The 18,360-nt window shown below is 38.5% G+C and overlaps 1 protein-coding gene across 1 annotated transcript in view; it reads right to left on the bottom strand.

Moving 5' to 3' along the window:
- Nucleotides 1-18,360, bottom strand: part of LOC137003129 (zinc finger protein 208-like) — a 113,055-nt gene that overhangs the window by 72,320 nt on the left and 22,375 nt on the right. The window contains exons 4-8 of the mRNA XM_067363174.1: nucleotides 12,298-12,827; nucleotides 11,643-12,249; nucleotides 11,328-11,418; nucleotides 9,081-9,278; nucleotides 6,235-7,013 (exon numbers count right to left, since the gene is read on the bottom strand). Of these exons, the coding sequence (XP_067219275.1) occupies nucleotides 6,235-7,013; nucleotides 9,081-9,278; nucleotides 11,328-11,418; nucleotides 11,643-12,249; nucleotides 12,298-12,827 (2,205 nt within the window). The remainder of the gene's footprint in view (nucleotides 1-6,234; nucleotides 7,014-9,080; nucleotides 9,279-11,327; nucleotides 11,419-11,642; nucleotides 12,250-12,297; nucleotides 12,828-18,360) is intronic.

Raw genomic sequence — 18,360 nt, 5'->3', positions numbered from 1 at the left:
AATTGTTAGCTAACTGGGTGATTTGTATATACATTTCTGAAATTGCACAACTTGCACACTCTGATACCAGATTATTGAAACGTTGACATGCACTCCCTGTAAAGCTGCTCTGAAACAATGCATATTGTGAAAAGCACTATACAAATAAATGTGAATTGAATTGAATAATGTTATGTAGACTAAATCAGCACTAAATCAGATATTTTTGTGTGAGAGCCCAGTGAATCACCAGAAAGGTTTTGATGAAGACATCTAAGCAATGTCGTAAAACCATTAACACAAACACAGAGGATTGACTCAGAATCACCTTCACTGTGAGTTAAATAAATGTTTTTCATTCTTTTGTCTTTTTAACATAGATCATATCGGTGAGTTTGGAAACACAGATACAGATGCTCCAGAAAGAACATCTCCCAAACAACACCTATTCTGGGGTGTGTGGTTAATGAGGACTCTTTGGCTTGATGAATATTTCTGATTCTTTGTCTTAGGAACTAACATTAATCTATAGTTTTGGTATTACTCATCATCCTATGGTGCCAACACACACACACACACACACACACACACACACACACACACACACACACACACACACACACACACACACACACACACACACACACACACACAGTTGTTCTAAAAAAGAACATGCCCAGACATGTAATTTTAAATAAATATAGCCAGTGTGTAGTAGGGGTAATACATCCTTAATGTCTTGACTCAGATTTTCTGACTCAATTAACATATACCCCATTGACCCCAAACAGCACTGATTTTAACACTAAGGTGTGAAATTTGCTTGGGTGACTTCCACCCCACAATCAAAGGAAAAACATGGTCACCATCAGTTCCCAACAGACTGAAAGGAGCCAGTTACCCAGGATTCACCAAAATGTCATAAAAATGCCAAATCTGGGCTGAGATACAACCTCCATAAATTTACCCATATATCTAACTATAAATCCAACTCACTCTATATCTCATTGACACTCTTGAGGGGACAACAGCCACAAATTCAACCCTTAAAAAACAACCATTGACAACCACTGACCTGCCAATCAAGGCTCACAGCCCTCATAAAACATATTTGACATCCACTGTCCAGCCAGCTTGAGTGACAACACACAGAAAATCTGGGTCATAAATTAGGGCCATAAATCAGGGTAATAAATCATTATTCTGACACAGTGTATATGATACTCTACTGAGGTAAAACAACTAATCGTAGTTTAATAAAGATTCCATGGGTCTTGAGTTATTAATCCAGAAAACTGTCCGAGTATCACAACGTCTATCAGCCTGTGGTATCACCGCGCCCGCTGCCAATCCTCTGCCCATCCAACCATCTGTCGCACCTCCAGCACCAGAACCCATGCAGATTGACACTCAACATCTCACCACTACAGAACGCCAACGCCGCATTAACCAACAGTTGTGTTTGTATTGTGGGGGAGATGGACACAGGATTTCCACCTGCCCAGTGCGACCTCCACGCCCAGCGGTGAGTACAATTCATCTTACTCATCTTACTAAGACCCTTGTGTATGTTAATAATTCTCCCTCCTCCATTTCAGCACAAGCCCTCATCGACTCCGGGTCGGCTGGGAACTTTATCAGTCAGCAAACCCTCCAAAGACTGAATGCACGTCACCAACGCTGCCCAGTCAACCTCAGATACAGGGAAAGCCGCTGGGCCGAGGTCATGTCCACCATTTCTCCCCCACACTTACTCTCCGCATCGGTCATCTGCATGAGGAGACCATCACATTCATGGTGCTGGAGGAGTCAACCGCTGATATCATCCTGGGACGCCCATGGTTAAACCTGCATCAACCCCACATTCACTGGTCCTCTGGCGAAATCCTCAAATGGGGTGAAAACTGCTTCCAGAGCTGTATAACTTGTCCAATCAAAGTCAAACCCAAATCCTCTCCACTCTACCAACAGCTTCCAGTGCAGTCTACATCTGTGGAAAGTCCTGACTTTCCTGACACCCACGTCAAAGTAACCATCCCTCCTGCTTACCGGGCGTTCCAGGATGTCTTCAGTAAGCAGTTGGCTACCAAACTTCCACCTCATCAGCCATGGGACTGCGCCATTGACCTCCTGCCTGGGGATACCTTACCCAAAGGCTGCATCTATCCACTGTCCATCCCAGAGCAGCAGGCCATGGATGAGTACGTGCACGAAGCGCTCCAACAAGGGTTTATAAGACCATCTACCTCCCCTGCCGCTTCGAGCTTCTTCTTTGTGGCAAAAAAGAACGGAGGTTTGCGGCCGTGTATTGATTATCATCATCTCAACTCCCAAACAACTAAATTCAGTTATCCCTTCCTCTGGTCCCTGCAGCCCTTGAGCAACTCCGAGGTGCCACCATCTTCTCCAAGCTCGACTTAAGAAGCGCCTATAACCTCATTCGCATTCGGAAGGGTGACGAGTGGAGGACCGCCTTCATCACCCCTTCCGGCACTACGAGTACCGGGTGATGCCGTATGGGTTGTCCAACTCACCTTCCGTCTTCCAGAAATATATGAACGAAGTCTTCCGTGAATTCCTGAACAAGTTCATCATTGTCTACATAGATGATAGTCCTCCAAAAACGTTGTGAGCATCACCTGTATCTCAAGTTGGAGAAGTGTGAGTTCCATACCACCTCAGTCCAGTTTCTAGGATACATTATTGACAACCACGGCATCAAGATGGACCAGAGGAAGGTGGACACCATTCTTCACTGGCTGTTACCCAACACCATCAAAGAACTACAGAGATTCCTGGGATTTGCCAACTTCTACCAACACTTTATCCACAACTACAGTCTACTCAGCTCACCTCTCACCTCCCTGTTAAAGAACCGGCCCAAGTCTCTGTCCTGGAACACCTCTGCCAAGGAAGCCTTCCATCAGTTGAAGCTTGCCTTCCAGTCCACTCCGATCCTGGTCCATTCACCAGTTCATCGTGGAGGTCGATGACTCCTCTACCGGGGTCGGAGCGGTGCTGTCACAGCGGCAGGGGGAACCCTTACGACTCCATCCATGCGCCTTCTTCTCGAAGAAGCTATCCCCGGCAGAGCAGAATTATGATATTGGTAATCGGGAAATCCTGGCTATCAAGCTCGCCCTGGAGGAATGGAGACATCGGCTGGAGGGAGCTAAACACCCCTTTGATGTAATCACCGACCTTGAATATCTGAGAGATGCCAAACAGCTCAACCACAGATGGGCCTTATTCTTCACCCGCTTTAACTTCAAGGTCACATATCGTCCTGGAGATCAAAACAACAGAGCTGATTCTCTATCTCAACTATATCAAGCGGATCCTGAACCTGAAAACCCCGAGACCATTCTCCCTCGAGCCATGCTCGTCAGTCCCATTCAGTGGGCCATCCATCAACAGATCCAACTGGAGAACATCCAAAACCCTGCTCCGCCGGGAGGTCCAGAGGGGCACCTGTATGTGCCACCTAACCATCGCCTTCCCCTCTTGGACTTAGTTCATTCTTCACCGGGCTCTGGACACCCAGGCAGGAGAAGGACCCTCTCGCTCCTACGTCAGCATTACTGGTGGCTCTCCATGTCTCAGGATATCTCCTGATACGTCAGTCTGCATCATTCCGGATACTCCTAGGAGATTGCCTGAGGGGAAGCTAGTGCCTCTGCCCATCCCTGAACGCCCTTGGACTCACATTGGGGTGGATTTCATGACGGATCTACCCCTTTCTCAAGGATTCGCCTGTGTCTTGGTCGTCGTGAACCGCTTCTCGAAGTCATGCAAGCTCATTCCCCTCAAAGGGTTGCCTACCGCTCTGGAAACGGCAGAGGCACTCTTCCAACACGTCTTCCGTCACTTTGGGCTCCCTGAGGACATCATATCCGACCGTGGACCCCAGTTCATATCCCGAGTCTGGTCAGCCTTCTTCCGTCTCCTAGGAGTATCCGTCAGCCTATCCTCTGGGTACCATCCTCAAACTAATGGCAAGACTGAGCGCAAGATCCAGGAAATCGGGAGATTCCTGAGGGTTTACTGCCATCAGAACCAGGATTGTTGGAGTCAATATCTACCCTGGGCCGAGTACGCCCAGAACTCCCTCCGGCAGTCCACCACAGGGCTCACCCCGTTCCAGTGCGTCCTGGGATATCAGCCTCCTCTCTTCCCATGGTCGGATGAGCCCTCGGAGGTCCCAGCGGTAGATCATTGGTTCCGACAGAGCGAGAGGGTCTGGGACTCAGCTCACGTGCAACTCCAGCAGGCAGTCTGGAGACACAAGGCACAAGCTGACGTCAGGAGAGGACCCACACCGCAATACCAACCTGGGCAAAAGGTTTGGTTATCCACCCTGGACATCCGTCTCCGGCTGCCCTGCCGTAAGTTGAGTCCCCGCTACATTGGACCTTTCACCATCGAGAGGCAGCTTAATGAAGTGACATACCGACTCAACCTCCCTGCACAGTACCGCATATCACCATCATTCCACGTATCACTACTAACTATGCTAAAATATTACACTGCTCAACTGAAAGATGACTGAAAAGCGCGAGTTGTGACATAATAGGCCGTCAACAGTAGATGCTCAAAGATGTGCCAAATACTGTCCACAACGACAAAAACATCAACATAATCACACACACAAAACACAAAGAGTACACTGCACTTATCTTTATTTCAACTGCTCTCTTTCTGCTGGTTGTGTAAAGCTGTGGTGAGATGGTAGCTTTACAAAAAAGTTCATTTAAGGAAGTACACATATTATGATCAAGTATTTTTTTAAGTATGTAGTAAGTGTGATATCAATGTACTAGTAAACTTGTAAATGTTCTGCTTGAAACTAAATTTGCCTGATTTAGTACAATAAAACATAGTATATAAAAAGCATAAGTGTTACAGTAGTAAACTTTATGTGCACAACCTTGTTTCTCAATTGTACTGAATCTGTACTACTGAGACACAGGAGACAGGTAAGTAGCAAAGGAAGTCCTTGAGGTAAGCATAGAGGTAAGTCCTTTGATGCGAACGAGACGGGACAATGTGAGGATGTGTGTGAGTGTCTTTTGTACTGGTGCTGATTAGTGAGTTGATGAGGAGATGGAGTGCGCTGTGATTGGTGGGTGTTGGAGCCCGGCATGTCTGTGACAATATAATTTTTGCACTTTAATTATACTGCTATGTTTCTATATATGTATTACATTTTAAATGCTTGAAATATGTCTTTAACTGTACTTTAAATTTAAAAACATTTTATTCTAGCGTCATGGATCCTTTTAATCAACACTTGAATGAAGGTAATTGATCTGACTTCATGAAGCCTCATGGTGTAAATGAACATCAAACTGACTAGAACAAACTCTTTGAAATGTATATACATCGTAAATGAACATCAAACTGACTAGAACAAACTCTTTGAAATGTATATACAGGATATCAATGGTGAAATAATAATGTAGACAGACAACAATCTCATTCAATGACAGTCATGTGTGTGGTGAAATATGATTTATTATGCATTAGTAGAAGAGAAGCAAAGTGTCCAGTTTCAAGGCTATATGAAAGTATATCTTACATTTGAATGGAAGAGTAGAAGTGGAAGAGAAACTAGATGTTTTAATGAAAAACAATAAAGAACGATATAATAAATATCAGATTGTCTTTCTATGCCTCTTCTTCAGCACCCTGAATATGAGCACAACAAACAAAAACAAATACTAGTTTCCTTTTTAAAAGAGAACTGAGTGATACAAAAGCATTAGGAACATTAACACAAACTGCTGAAGATGAACTTTGGATGATGTTTCTTTGTCACTCATGGACACAACCTCTTTGTTCTTCAGTATTGTGAAGTTTCATCTGTAGGTTCTGGATCACTGGATCTCTCTGTCCTCTCCTTCCAGATGATTTCTGGTGGTTCTTCATAAAAACAACAGGCATACAGACATGAACAGATATCAGATCAACCAACAAAATGTCATGTCACTCACTGTGGCTGTAAAGAAACTAATGAGTAAATGGATGAATGAATGAATGAATGAATGAATGAATGAATGAGGCACTTATATACTGAACACACAAACTGCTTCACATTCACATCCACATCAGTTGTCTCTTCACACCACCATCAGCTATAGGTGGAGAGGAAAGATCTGACTGACTCACACAGAAAATACTTTGTTGATGATAAAGATTAACAACTTACTGTGATTTCAGACTGTGATCTGGTTTCTCCACTGCATGGATCTTCATGTGTCGCTTCAGTTGACTTTTAAAAGTGAAACTCTTTCCACATTGATCACACGTGTGCGGCTTCTCTCCAGTGTGGATCCTCTCATGTGCTTTCAGAGTTGTTGACCGACTGAATCTCTTGTCACAGTGTGAACACTTGTAAGGTTTTTCACCGGTGTGAATTCTCTGGTGACGTTTTAAACGGTTTGCTGTAATAAAAGTCTTCTCACACTCAAAGCACATGTACTCTCTCACACCAGTGTGTATTTTCTGATGTTCCTGTAAACTTTGCAGCAGTGAAAAACTCTTTCCACACACAGAACATGAATGTGGCTTCTCCTTCGTATGAACTCTAAGGTGTGTCTTCAGGTTTATTGACCGAGTAAATGTTTTACCACATTGATCACATGTGAACGGTTTCTCTCCGGTGTGGATCCTCATGTGAGCATTAAGGGATGATGATTGATTGAAGCTCTTTCCACACTGATCGCATGTGAACGGCTTCTCTCCTGTGTGGATCCTCATGTGAGCATTAAGGGATGATGATTGACTGAATCTCCTTCCGCACTGATTACATGTGAATGGTCTTTCACCAGTATGAACTCTCATGTGAACATCAAGATGTTGTTTGGTTGAGAAACTCTTTCCACACTGAGTGCAGGTTGTAGATTTCTCAGCTCTTTCCTTTAAAAATGTCTTTTTAGTCTTTGAGCGACTCAAAGGTTTTTCTCCAGGTTTGTCATGATGTTTCTCCTCCACTTCACTCAGTTCTTCACTCTCATTGCTCTCTTCCACCAGTTCTGAAATCAAAGAATAAAAGTTTAATTTCATTTTCAGTACATCAAAATAATAATAATAAAAAAATTGCAGTGTAGGCTCAACTGAATTAGATTCCTGAGTGTTGATTCAGAATTCAATGGGATATTCTGTTTGAATGAATCATCTGCAAGATTCATTTGTGTCTGGTTCACCCTCAAATTCTACACACTAGACAACTGCTATAAAATATTACTATCACTGTGATGTCTTTTTAACTGTGACATACAGGAAGTGACATGATCTGGTCTCCTTCTACAGCATGATGGGAGCACAAGAAAATAATCCCAATCCATCATATTTAGTTTGTACAGTGTTAACCGCATTCATCAACCCTGTTACCAAAGTTACTCAAAGAAGAATAATCTATATAACTTCTATATCAGGAACTATAAATCAGATTTTGCTTAATTTAATTTTACAACCCTGTCAGCCATTCTGGAAAGTTTATTTACTTGACACAGTTTGGCATTTACTGTTTATTCCTGAAAAAAAAAAAAAAAATCATTGTAACTATATTAAAAAATTGTGGCATCATGAAAAGTATGTGAACCCCTTGCAGAATCTATGAAAATTAGAATTATTTTAGTAAAATAAGAGGGATAATTCAAAATGCACGTTATTTTTTGTTTAGTACTGTCCTGAGTAAGATATTTTACATAATAGGTGTTTGCATTTTAGTTCACAAGACAAAAAAAAAAAATAGCTGAATTTATTAAAATAACCCCATTCATAAGTTTGTGAACCACTGATTCTCAATACTGTGTGTGGTTACCTGATGATCCACGACTGTTTTTATGTTTTGTGATGGTTGTTCATGAGTCTCTTGTTTGTCCTGAGCAGTTAAACTGAGCTCTGTTCTTCAGAAAAATCCTCCAGCTCCTGCAGATTCATCAGTTTTCAAGCATTTTTGCAAATTTGAACCCTTTCCAGCAGTGACTGTAGGATTTTGAGATTCATCTTTTCACACTGAGGACAACTGAGGGACTCAAACTCAACTTTTAAAAAAGGTTCAAACATTCACTGATGACTTTTGAAATTCAAATATCAAGGTAAATTGTACTTCATTTTTCTGCCGGGAAACATGCAAGTATCTTCTGTTGGTTCCGAAGGGCAGTACTAAATGAAAAACAATGATATTTAAACAAAATAAGAAAAATTGTGACATCTTCATCTTATTCAAAAGTTTCACCCCTCGGCTCTTAATGCGTTGTATTTCCTTCTGGAGCATCAGTGAATGTTTGAACCTTTTTTAATAGTTGTGTTTGAGTCCCTCAATTGTCCTCAGTATGAAAACACAGATCTCAAAATCCTACAGTCACTGCTGGAAAGGATTCAAATATGCAAAAATGCTTGAAAACTGATGAATCTGCAGGAGCCGGAGGATTTTTCTGAAGAACAGCTCAGTTTAACTGCTCAGGACAAACAAGAGACTCATGAACAACCATCACAAAACATAGAAACAGTCGTGGATCATCAGGTAACCACACACAGTATTGAGAATCAGTGGTTCACATACTTATGAATGGGGTTATTTTAATAAATTCAGCTATTGTTTTGTCTTGTGAACTAAAATGCAAACATCTTTTATGTAAAATATCTTACTCAGGACAGTACTAAACAAAAAATAACATGCATTTTTTTATTATCCCTCTTATTTTATTAAAATAATTCTAATTTTTAACAGACTCTGCAAGGGGTTCACATACCTTTTCATGCCACTGTATTTACTTGACACAGTTTGGCATTTACTGTTTATTCAATGATATAACTATATCAATGATGTAACTATATTAAAAAAATATGGTTACATTGCAAATTGTGAACCAGAAATAAATTAAGCAGTAAACTAATTTCAAACAATATTTAGTATTATTTAATATTTAACGTTTTTCAAACCTCCGTTTATTCAACATTTGTTTAAAAGAAAAAAAAAACCCAGATCATTCTGTTTCATAGTTTAACTGTTTATCTAACCGTAATGAAGTGTCTGAATCTTTCTAACATGAATGTTGTTCAGCATCATGAATAAATGAAGAATAAACACCAACCTCTTTGTTCTTCAGTATCTTCAGTGTGTTTCATTCTGCAGGGTTCTGGATCACTCATGTTCTCACTGTCCTCTTTAATAAACTCAGTCTTTGCAGATTTCAGCTCTTCCTGATGCTCTGATGCTCGTCTGATGGGAATATCCCAGCATTTATTGGTTAACTGATGTGGGAGGAGCTTTTTTTCAAGTGTCAGTTTATCTGAAGATATCAGCATAATGTGTTTTCAGCAGTTTCTCTGTTGATATTGATGATCCTCAGACTATCAACACTCATTCAACAAGACATTCAGATCATTAGCAGATCATCTCACTTTATTCTGAGTGTTTGCTGTTAGAAACTGATTTGAGTCAGGATATATGAGAAAAGACTATAAAACTGCTCTATTGAAAGATAATGATTGAAAGGGAAGGTGTGAAGAGTAACACAATAGGCCGTCAACAGTAGATGCTCAAAATTGTGCCAAATACTGTCCACAATGACAAAACATCAACATAATCACACACACAAAACACAAAGAGTACACTGCACTTATCTTTATTTCAGCTGCTCTCTTTCTGCTGTAAAGCTTTAAAGCTGTGGTGAGATGGAGACAGTTCCTTACGAAAAAGTTAATTTAATGAAGTACACTTAAATTATGTTCAAGTATATATTTTTTTGTATGTAGTAAGTGTGATATCAATGTACTAGTAAACTTGTAAATGTCCTGCTTGAAACTAAATTTGCCTGATTTAGTATATGTTAAAGTGTTACAGTAGTAATCTTTAAGTGCACAACTAGTTCACAACCATGTTTCTCTATTGTACTAAATCTGTACAAGTGAACTTACATATATTAGTAGTTTACTATGTTAATACTTCAAGGACATTTGCTTTATTAAAATACACTTTGAAGTATACTCTCAGTAAACTATTTAGGCTAGTTACTAGTTTATACTGCAATAAGGTTTTAACAACATCACACTTATAGTTTGCAATTGATATATCATGTTTGCACTTATACTGCTATTTTTATTTTTTTATTTTATTGCTTTATACCACACTTGATCTGCATCTGCTTGGTCTTTCTCCCGAGATCTCGCGCTGCTGCTGCCACACATCACAGGGGTTGAGGTGCCTGTTTCTTAACTGATGACTGAGACTACAAATAATCTACCTATTATTGAGATTTTGATCTAACAGTTCCTATTTAGGTATTACATTTTTATGCTTGAATTATGCCTTTAAGTGTACTAAATAAAATTTAAAAACATTTTATTCTAGCTTCATGGATCCTTTTTATCAACACTTGAATGAGGGTATTTGTTCTGACTTCATGAAGCCTCATGGTGTGAATGAACATCAAACTGACTAGGACATTTGCTTTATTAAAATGCACTTTGAAGTATACTCTCAGTAAACTATTTAGTTACTAGTTTATACTGCAATAAGGTTTTAAGGTAACAACATCACACTTATAGTTTGCAATTGATATATCATGTTTGCACTTAATACTGCTATTTTTAATTTTTATTTTATTGCTTTATACCACACTTGATCTGCGTCTGCTTGGTCTTTCTCCCAAGATCTCGCGCTGCTGCTGCCACACATCACAGGGGTTGAGGCGCCTGTTTCTTAACTGATGACTGGGATTACAAATATTCTACCTATTATTGAGATTTTGATCTAACAGTTCCTATTTAGGTATTACATTTTTATGCTTGAATTATGCCTTTAAGTGTACTAAATAAAATTTAAAAACATTTTATTCTAGCTTCATGGATCCTTTTTATCAACACTTGAATGAGGGTATTTGTTCTGACTTCATGAAGCCTCATGGTGTGAATGAACATCAAACTGACTAGAACAAACTCTTTGAAATGTATATACAGGATATCAATGGTGAAATAATAATGTAGACAGACAACAATCTCATTCAATGACAGTCATGTATGTGGTGAAATATGATTTATTATGCATTAGTAGAAGAGAAGCAAAGTGTCCAGTTTCAAGGCTATATGAAAGTATATCTTACATTTGAATGGAAGAGTAGAAGTGGAAGAGAAACTAGATGTTTTAATGAAAAACAATAAAGAACGATACAAAAAATATCAGATTGTCTTCCTATTCCTCCTCTTCTTCAGCTCCCTGAATATGAGAGCACAATAACACTTATTTAGTTTAGTATTAAAAAAATACTAGTCAACACAATTAACACAAACTGCTGAAGATGAACTTTGGATGATGTTTCTTTGTCACTCATGGACACAACCTCTTTGTTCTTCAGTATCGTGAAGTTTCATCTGCAGGTTCTGGATCACTGGATCTCTCTGTCCTCTCCTTCCAGATGCTTTCTGGTGGTTCTTCATAAAAACAACAGGCATACAGACATGTACGGATATCAGATCAACCAACAAAATGTCATGTCACTCACTGTGGCTGTAAAGAAACTAATGAGTAAATGGATGAATGAATGAATGAATGAATGAGGCATTTATATACTGAACACACAAAGTGCTTCACATTCACATCGGGTGTCTCTTCACACCACCATCAGCTACAGGTGGAGAGGAGAGATCTGACTGACACACAGAAAAGGTTTCTCCACTGCATGGATCTTCATGTGTCGCTTCAGGTGACTTTTAATAGTGAAACTCTTTCCACACTGATCACACGTGTGTGGCTTCTCTCTGCTGTGGATCCTCTCATGTCTTTTCAGATTTGATGACACACTGAATCTCTTGTCACAGTGTGAACACTGGTAAGGTTTTTCTCCAGTGTGAATTCTCTGGTGCAGTTTTAAATCACTGGCTGAAATGAAAGTCTTCTCACACTCAAAGCACATGTACTCTCTCACACCAGTGTGTTTTTTCTGATGTCTCTGTAAATTTCCCAGCTGTGAAAAACTCTTTCCACACACAGAACATGAATGTGGCTTCTCCTTCGTATGAACTGTCAGGTGTTTCTTCAGGCCTGATGACCCAAGAAATGATTTCCCACACTGATCACATGCGAACGGCTTCTCTCCAGTGTGGATCCTCTTGTGCATATTAAGATATTGTTTTTTTGAAAATTTCGTTCCACATTGATCACACTTGAACGGCTTCTCTCCGGTGTGGATCCTCACGTGAACCTCAAGAATATGTTTGTATGGGAAACTCTTCCCACACTGATCACATGTGAATGGCTTCTCTCTCAAGTGGTTCTCAAGGTTTGCTGATTGTGTTAAACTGGTTCCACACTTCTTCTCTCCAGTGTGGATCCTCTCATGTCTTTTCAGATTTGTTGACTGACTGAATCTCTTGTCACAGTGTGAACACTCATAAGGTTTTTCTCCAGTGTGGATCATCTCATGTTTTTTCAGATCTGATGACTGACTGAATCTCTTGTCACAGTGTGAACACTTGTAAGGTTTTTCTCCAGTGTGAATTCTCTGGTGACGTTTTAAATGTTCAGCTGTACTAAAAGTCTTCTCACACTCAAAACACATGTACTCTCTCACACCAGTGTGTATTTTCTGATGTGTATGTAAATTTCCCAGCAGTGAAAAACTCTTTCCACACACAGAACATGAATGTGGCTTCTCCTTCGTATGAACTGCCAGGTGTGAACTCAGGCTTGATGCCTTATGAAAAGTTCGGCCGCATTGATCACATGTGAACGGCTTTTCTCCGGTGTGGATTCTCATGTGAAGCTTAAGGACTGATGATTGTGTGAATCTCTTTCCACATTGATCACATGTGAACGGTCTCTCTCCAGTATGAACTCTCATGTGACTCTGAAGATGTTTGGTTGAGAAACTCTTTCCACACTGAGTGCAGGTTGTAGATTTCTTGGCTCTTCTTTTCTTTAAAAATGTCTTTTTAGTCTTTGAGTGACTCAAAGGTTTTTCTCCAGGTTTGACATGATTCTCCTTCACTTCACTCAGTTCTTCACTCTCCTCCATCAGCTCTGAAATGAAAAAAATATGTTGGTTTACTGAAAAAAATATAAATATTATTCAAACAGAGAAATATTAAGTGAAATGACATAAGTGATGTAGCCTAATATACAACTGCAATAAAATATTATGATCATTTTGATGCATGTTTCTGTAGTGAGAACTATCAATTATATTTGATCAATGACATAATTATCTAATGCGATTAACCCCCAGTTTCACAGAAAAGGCTTAAAGTCCCTGTAAAGTCATTTTAAAGTATGTGTTTTGAGCTTATCACACCACAGAAAAATGTGTTATTAACCACCCAGCCAAATTTGAATGATTAAAAAAATCTGCAAGTAAATGAAATGTTTTCAAAATCTCGAAAAAATAGGCAGCGCTCTCTGCTCTCAAACGCTGGGGGCATGTCCGCTGTCAGCGCTGAAACCACACCCACTCACGAGAGCTGCTGTCTCAACTTACTTGTCTAATGAGTCAAACATACTGATGCATATAAACAAAAGAATCACGTTTGAGGGTTGCACATTTTAGTAGAGTTACTGTGGACTACCTACTAATTATAACATACGCAAACTCGGTAACTTACACTCATTGGTGGGCACGTAGCCTACTGCCGGACTGTTGTCGAGTCGACAAATGACGGTGCCGCGAGACGGGAGGAAATAAGAAGACCGAGCTGTATTGTATATTATAAGTATATTATAACAACCAACTTATATGCATTTGCGTGACGAAGGCATTACTAGCTAAATGTACAAAGGGCTGTATGAGCGTAATGACACTCGAGACCATAGGCTCGAGACACAGCGTTTGAACCGCTGTAGAGGCGGCGCCACACTCTGTGCATCATCGACAGTTATATAGTGTTAGGGGCGGGGCTATGCTCGGGGGACGATGTGCGTCATTAGACCCCCGTTTTAGCTCCGCCCAAAAAATCGCGAGCAGAGACTTGGTGAAAAACTGTTTAACGCTCTAACTTCACAATTAAGCATTACTCAATTCACACACTTTGTAATGTGTTTTAGCAATACATTTGTAACATTTATAAAGTTTTTAGAAAGAATTCTCAGAATTGACTTTACAGGGACTTTAAACAAGTTCAAGATTAAAATGTTTTTTTTTTTTTTTCTGGTGGACTTTCAATAAATGCCACTTAAATATCCTAATTGAACTAAGGTTTAATCCTCTCTGTGAACAGACCATTAACATTAAAATATACAATCCTGCCATATTTTGACAAAAAACAGTTAGATTGCTGTTTAATTCATTGTACTAAAGACTTTTTAATAAGTAAGGGCCGGTCAAATTATTTTTTCCTTCCATACACATGTGAATGTGGGACATAAGAAACACAATATCAAGCAAATTTCCCTGCATTTCAGTTTAAGTTTACTGTGTCCGTAAAAGCATTTCTTAAAATTGTGACACCCAGGAAGTGACATCATCTAGGCTCTTTCTACAGCATGATGGGAGGAGAATAAAATAATCCCAGTATTCAACATTTGAAGTGGATCATCAAAGTTGTCCTAAAACCTTCCATTTTGATCCACTTCATATGTTGACTACTGTATATTCACATACCTAGAAATATTAGATAATATGCTTGTCAATGTTTACTAATAAACACCAACCTCTTTGTTCTTCAGTGTGTTTCATTCTGCAGGGTTCTGGATCACTCATGTTCTCACTGTCGTCTTTAATAAACTCAGTCTTTGCAGATTTCAGCTCTTCCTGATACTCTGATGCTCGTCTGATGGGAATATCCCAGCATTTATTGCTGAATTAGAACTCCAATGATGACGTAATTGTTGTGGGAGAAGCTTCACTTATGTGCAGATGCAGCAGATTTGCTGAAATCAACAATACATCATTTATGTTTGAACTAATTTACAAGTAGTAAAATAGTAATGCTGCGTTCACACCGAACACGTCTGGGGCGTCAAATTTGCGCCAGACACGTCTAGTTGGACGCTTGAACATTGTGAAGTCAGACGTGTGTCTAAACAAAGTGTGTTCAGACGTGAATTTGCATCATGGGAGACTATTTGCGACTATACAACTTGCCAGATTGTCCGACTCACTCAATCACCTTCTTTCACGCAAGATCCTTTTTATTTTGGTTTCTATAAAAGTTTGAAGATAAACAGCGAAGATGATTTTGTCCTTCATTGTTGTTTTGGATTTCTGCATCAGCTCGCTACGTCACGTCACTACTAGAGCAAGCTCCTGATTGGTTAACGCTGTGCGAATTCTCACCAAAGTTCAGATTTTTCAACTTGCGTGCTACACGCATCAAACGCCCAAAACGCTCAATTCACGCTGTAAATTCGTGTCTTTGCATTGACTTAACATGTAAATCACTCACGCTTAAAGGGTTAGTTCACACAAAAATGAAAATTATGTCATTTATTACTTACCTTCATGTCGTTCCACACCCGTAAGACCTTCATTCATCTTCTGAACACAAAACACAAAGATGTTTTTGTTGAAATCCGATGGCTCAGTGAGACCTTCATAGGGAGTAATGTCACTTCCTCTCTCAAGATCCATTAATGTACTAAAAACACATTTAAATCAGTTCATGTGAGTACAGTGGTTCAATATTAATATTATAAAGCAACAAGAATATTTTTGGTGTGGCAAAAAAACTAAATAACGACTTAGTGATGGCCAATTTCAAAACACTGCTTCAGCATCGGAGTATTATGAATCAGTGTGTCGAATCATGAATCGGATCGCAGTTCAAACCCGCCAAACGGCTGAAATCACGTGACTTTGGTGCTCCAAACAGAAGATTTGACACACTGATTCACTGTGCTCCGAATCTTCCTGAACCATTGTTTTGAATTCGGCCATCACTAAATAAGTTGTTATTTTGCATTTTTTTGGCGCACCAAAAATATTCTTGTGGCTTTATAACATTAATATTGAACCACTGTACTCACATGAACTGATTTAAATATGTTTTTAGTACCTTTATGGATCTTGAGAGAGGAAATGTCATTGCTCCCTATGAAAGCCTCACTGAGCCATCGGATTTGAACTAAAATATCTTAATTTGTGTTCTGAAGATTAAAGAAGGTCTTTCGGGTGTGAAACGACATGAGGGTGAGTAATAAATGACATAATTTTTATTTTTGGGTGAACTAACCCTTTAACGCTTCATTCGACGCTCAATTTGCGCGTCAACGGCTGATTTGATGCCGATTTGCGCCGCACTAGACACTTGATTCGCGCCGCAGGACGTCTAGAGGTGCCTTTACATTGACTTGACATGTAAATCAGATGCCCCAGTTATGTTCAGTGTGAACGCAGCATAAAGCAGACATCTTTGAAGATCCCATAGCCTTCTGGTTTATAGCAGCTCTAGAATTCAACACTGTGTTCAACTCACGCCACATTTACTTGGTTTGCTTCTTAATTATTAAAACCAGGTGATTGTTTGATGAAACATTGATACAATTTTTACAAAATTAAATTCACTTTAAAGAAAGTCTTTCATTAAAACTTAATGAAGTGGTCAAAATCATGTCTGACCCACTCCATGTCTCCCGACATAAATCTCATGATAGTCTATCTTACTCGTGCTCTTCACATTTCATTTCATAATCAACATAGATTAAATAAAAAATAATATTACAATATTTAAACTAATATATATATATATATATATATATATATATATATATATATATATATATAAAATGAAGTTATTCAGTACACTTCAATCAAATTGTGATGCATCTGTGAATATTAAACTACAAAAAAACTAATAGAAATGTTTTGTTTTTTTAACTATTAATATGGTTGTTTTTATTCATTTAATTAATTCGCATTATTTTAAAAATATTTGAGTGATCAAAAATGTGAAAAGTATTATATTTTGTTTACGTACTATATTCTATAAGGTACAAGTCAAATGTTTGGACATGAATGGGAAAGTGTGTCCATACTTTTGACTGGTACTGTACTATAATTTACACATTAAGAAATAATATCGATATTACCCCAGGCTCAACTTACAAATATAAAGTGTTACCTCTTTGTAAATCATTATATTACTATATTAAAAATAACAGCATCAACACAAGGAGCACTTCAATTTAAAATGCTCATTTAGTGACACCGATTTATTTGACTCACATCTGTGGAAATTCACACATTTCTATCCATATTTATTAATTCTGCCCCCGTAATATTAAAGATTAAGATATCTTTCTATAAATATTGAAAATAATATACTGTAACTATAAATAACAGTTTGAATGAAGAAATTAAAGAATGAACAGAAATTTGATGACACCCATCTTCATTCATATCTACAGATAAATAACTATACTAGAGCACACAATATCTAAATACACGTTGGTTTACTAATAACTACATTCAGAGCAATGAAGTAAAGAAATAATTAACATGATGTAGTTTTATGAAACAGACAGTGATAAAAAAAAATATATATAAATATTTAAACAGGCTTAGTAAGCCAAAACAAAATAGAAAAAGTTTCCAGTGTCTATTTGATTTTAAATGTCCCCCATGGCTCATTATATCGGCTCAGTAGGCTATTAAGTAACTATCTGTTCTGAAATGTATCCATATAAAGTAACTACAACAGATTTGATCTACCAAATCTGAGAAAAACAGTTGGTAACATCGCAGCATCAACACAGAGATAAGTTTGCATCAATTCCCCTCATTCAGTAACAGCAACATTATCACTGGAAACATTGAAACAAACATTCACACAATCGAACTGAATGAACTTCTGATTTCCTCACAAGCTCGTCGTGATTATTTAAGTCATTAAACACACAAACAGCGCTGTACTGTTGCAAACAAAAACTGTGTGAAGAGCATTTTACAATAGTTTAAATGTGCAAAACACTATGAACTGCTCACCTCTCTTCAGAAGACTCGATGCTGTACGAGCGCGCGCCGCGCGCGCTAGTGGTGACGTCATCGCCGCGAGGCTACGTCACATATCGTCAGCAGGGTTGTAGAAAAACTTCCAGCTACTCAAAAACCACCCACCCAAATTATTTTAAAGCTTTAAATCTATTCTGTGAATAAATTGTAATGTCTATACCTGTTTATACATGTGACATTTTTGCTCCTTTCTCTTCTTTTTTTTAATTTATTAAAAAAATAATTTTTTTTTTTAAATTCTTTTTAAACATTTAATTCATTTCTCATAACATTTAATTTGATTATATATATATATATATATATATATATATATATATATATATATATATATATATATATATACATATACAGTCCAAAAGTTTGGAACCACTAAGATTTTTAATGTTTTTAAAAGAAGTTTCATCTGCTCACCAAGGCTACATTTATTTAATTA

Source organism: Chanodichthys erythropterus, chromosome 3 (genome assembly GCF_024489055.1).
Source record: "Chanodichthys erythropterus isolate Z2021 chromosome 3, ASM2448905v1, whole genome shotgun sequence".
Lineage (NCBI taxonomy): Eukaryota > Metazoa > Chordata > Actinopteri > Cypriniformes > Xenocyprididae > Chanodichthys > Chanodichthys erythropterus.
The sequence above is the reverse complement of the archived record's forward strand: the minus strand, read 5'-3'. Positions and strand labels throughout refer to the sequence as shown.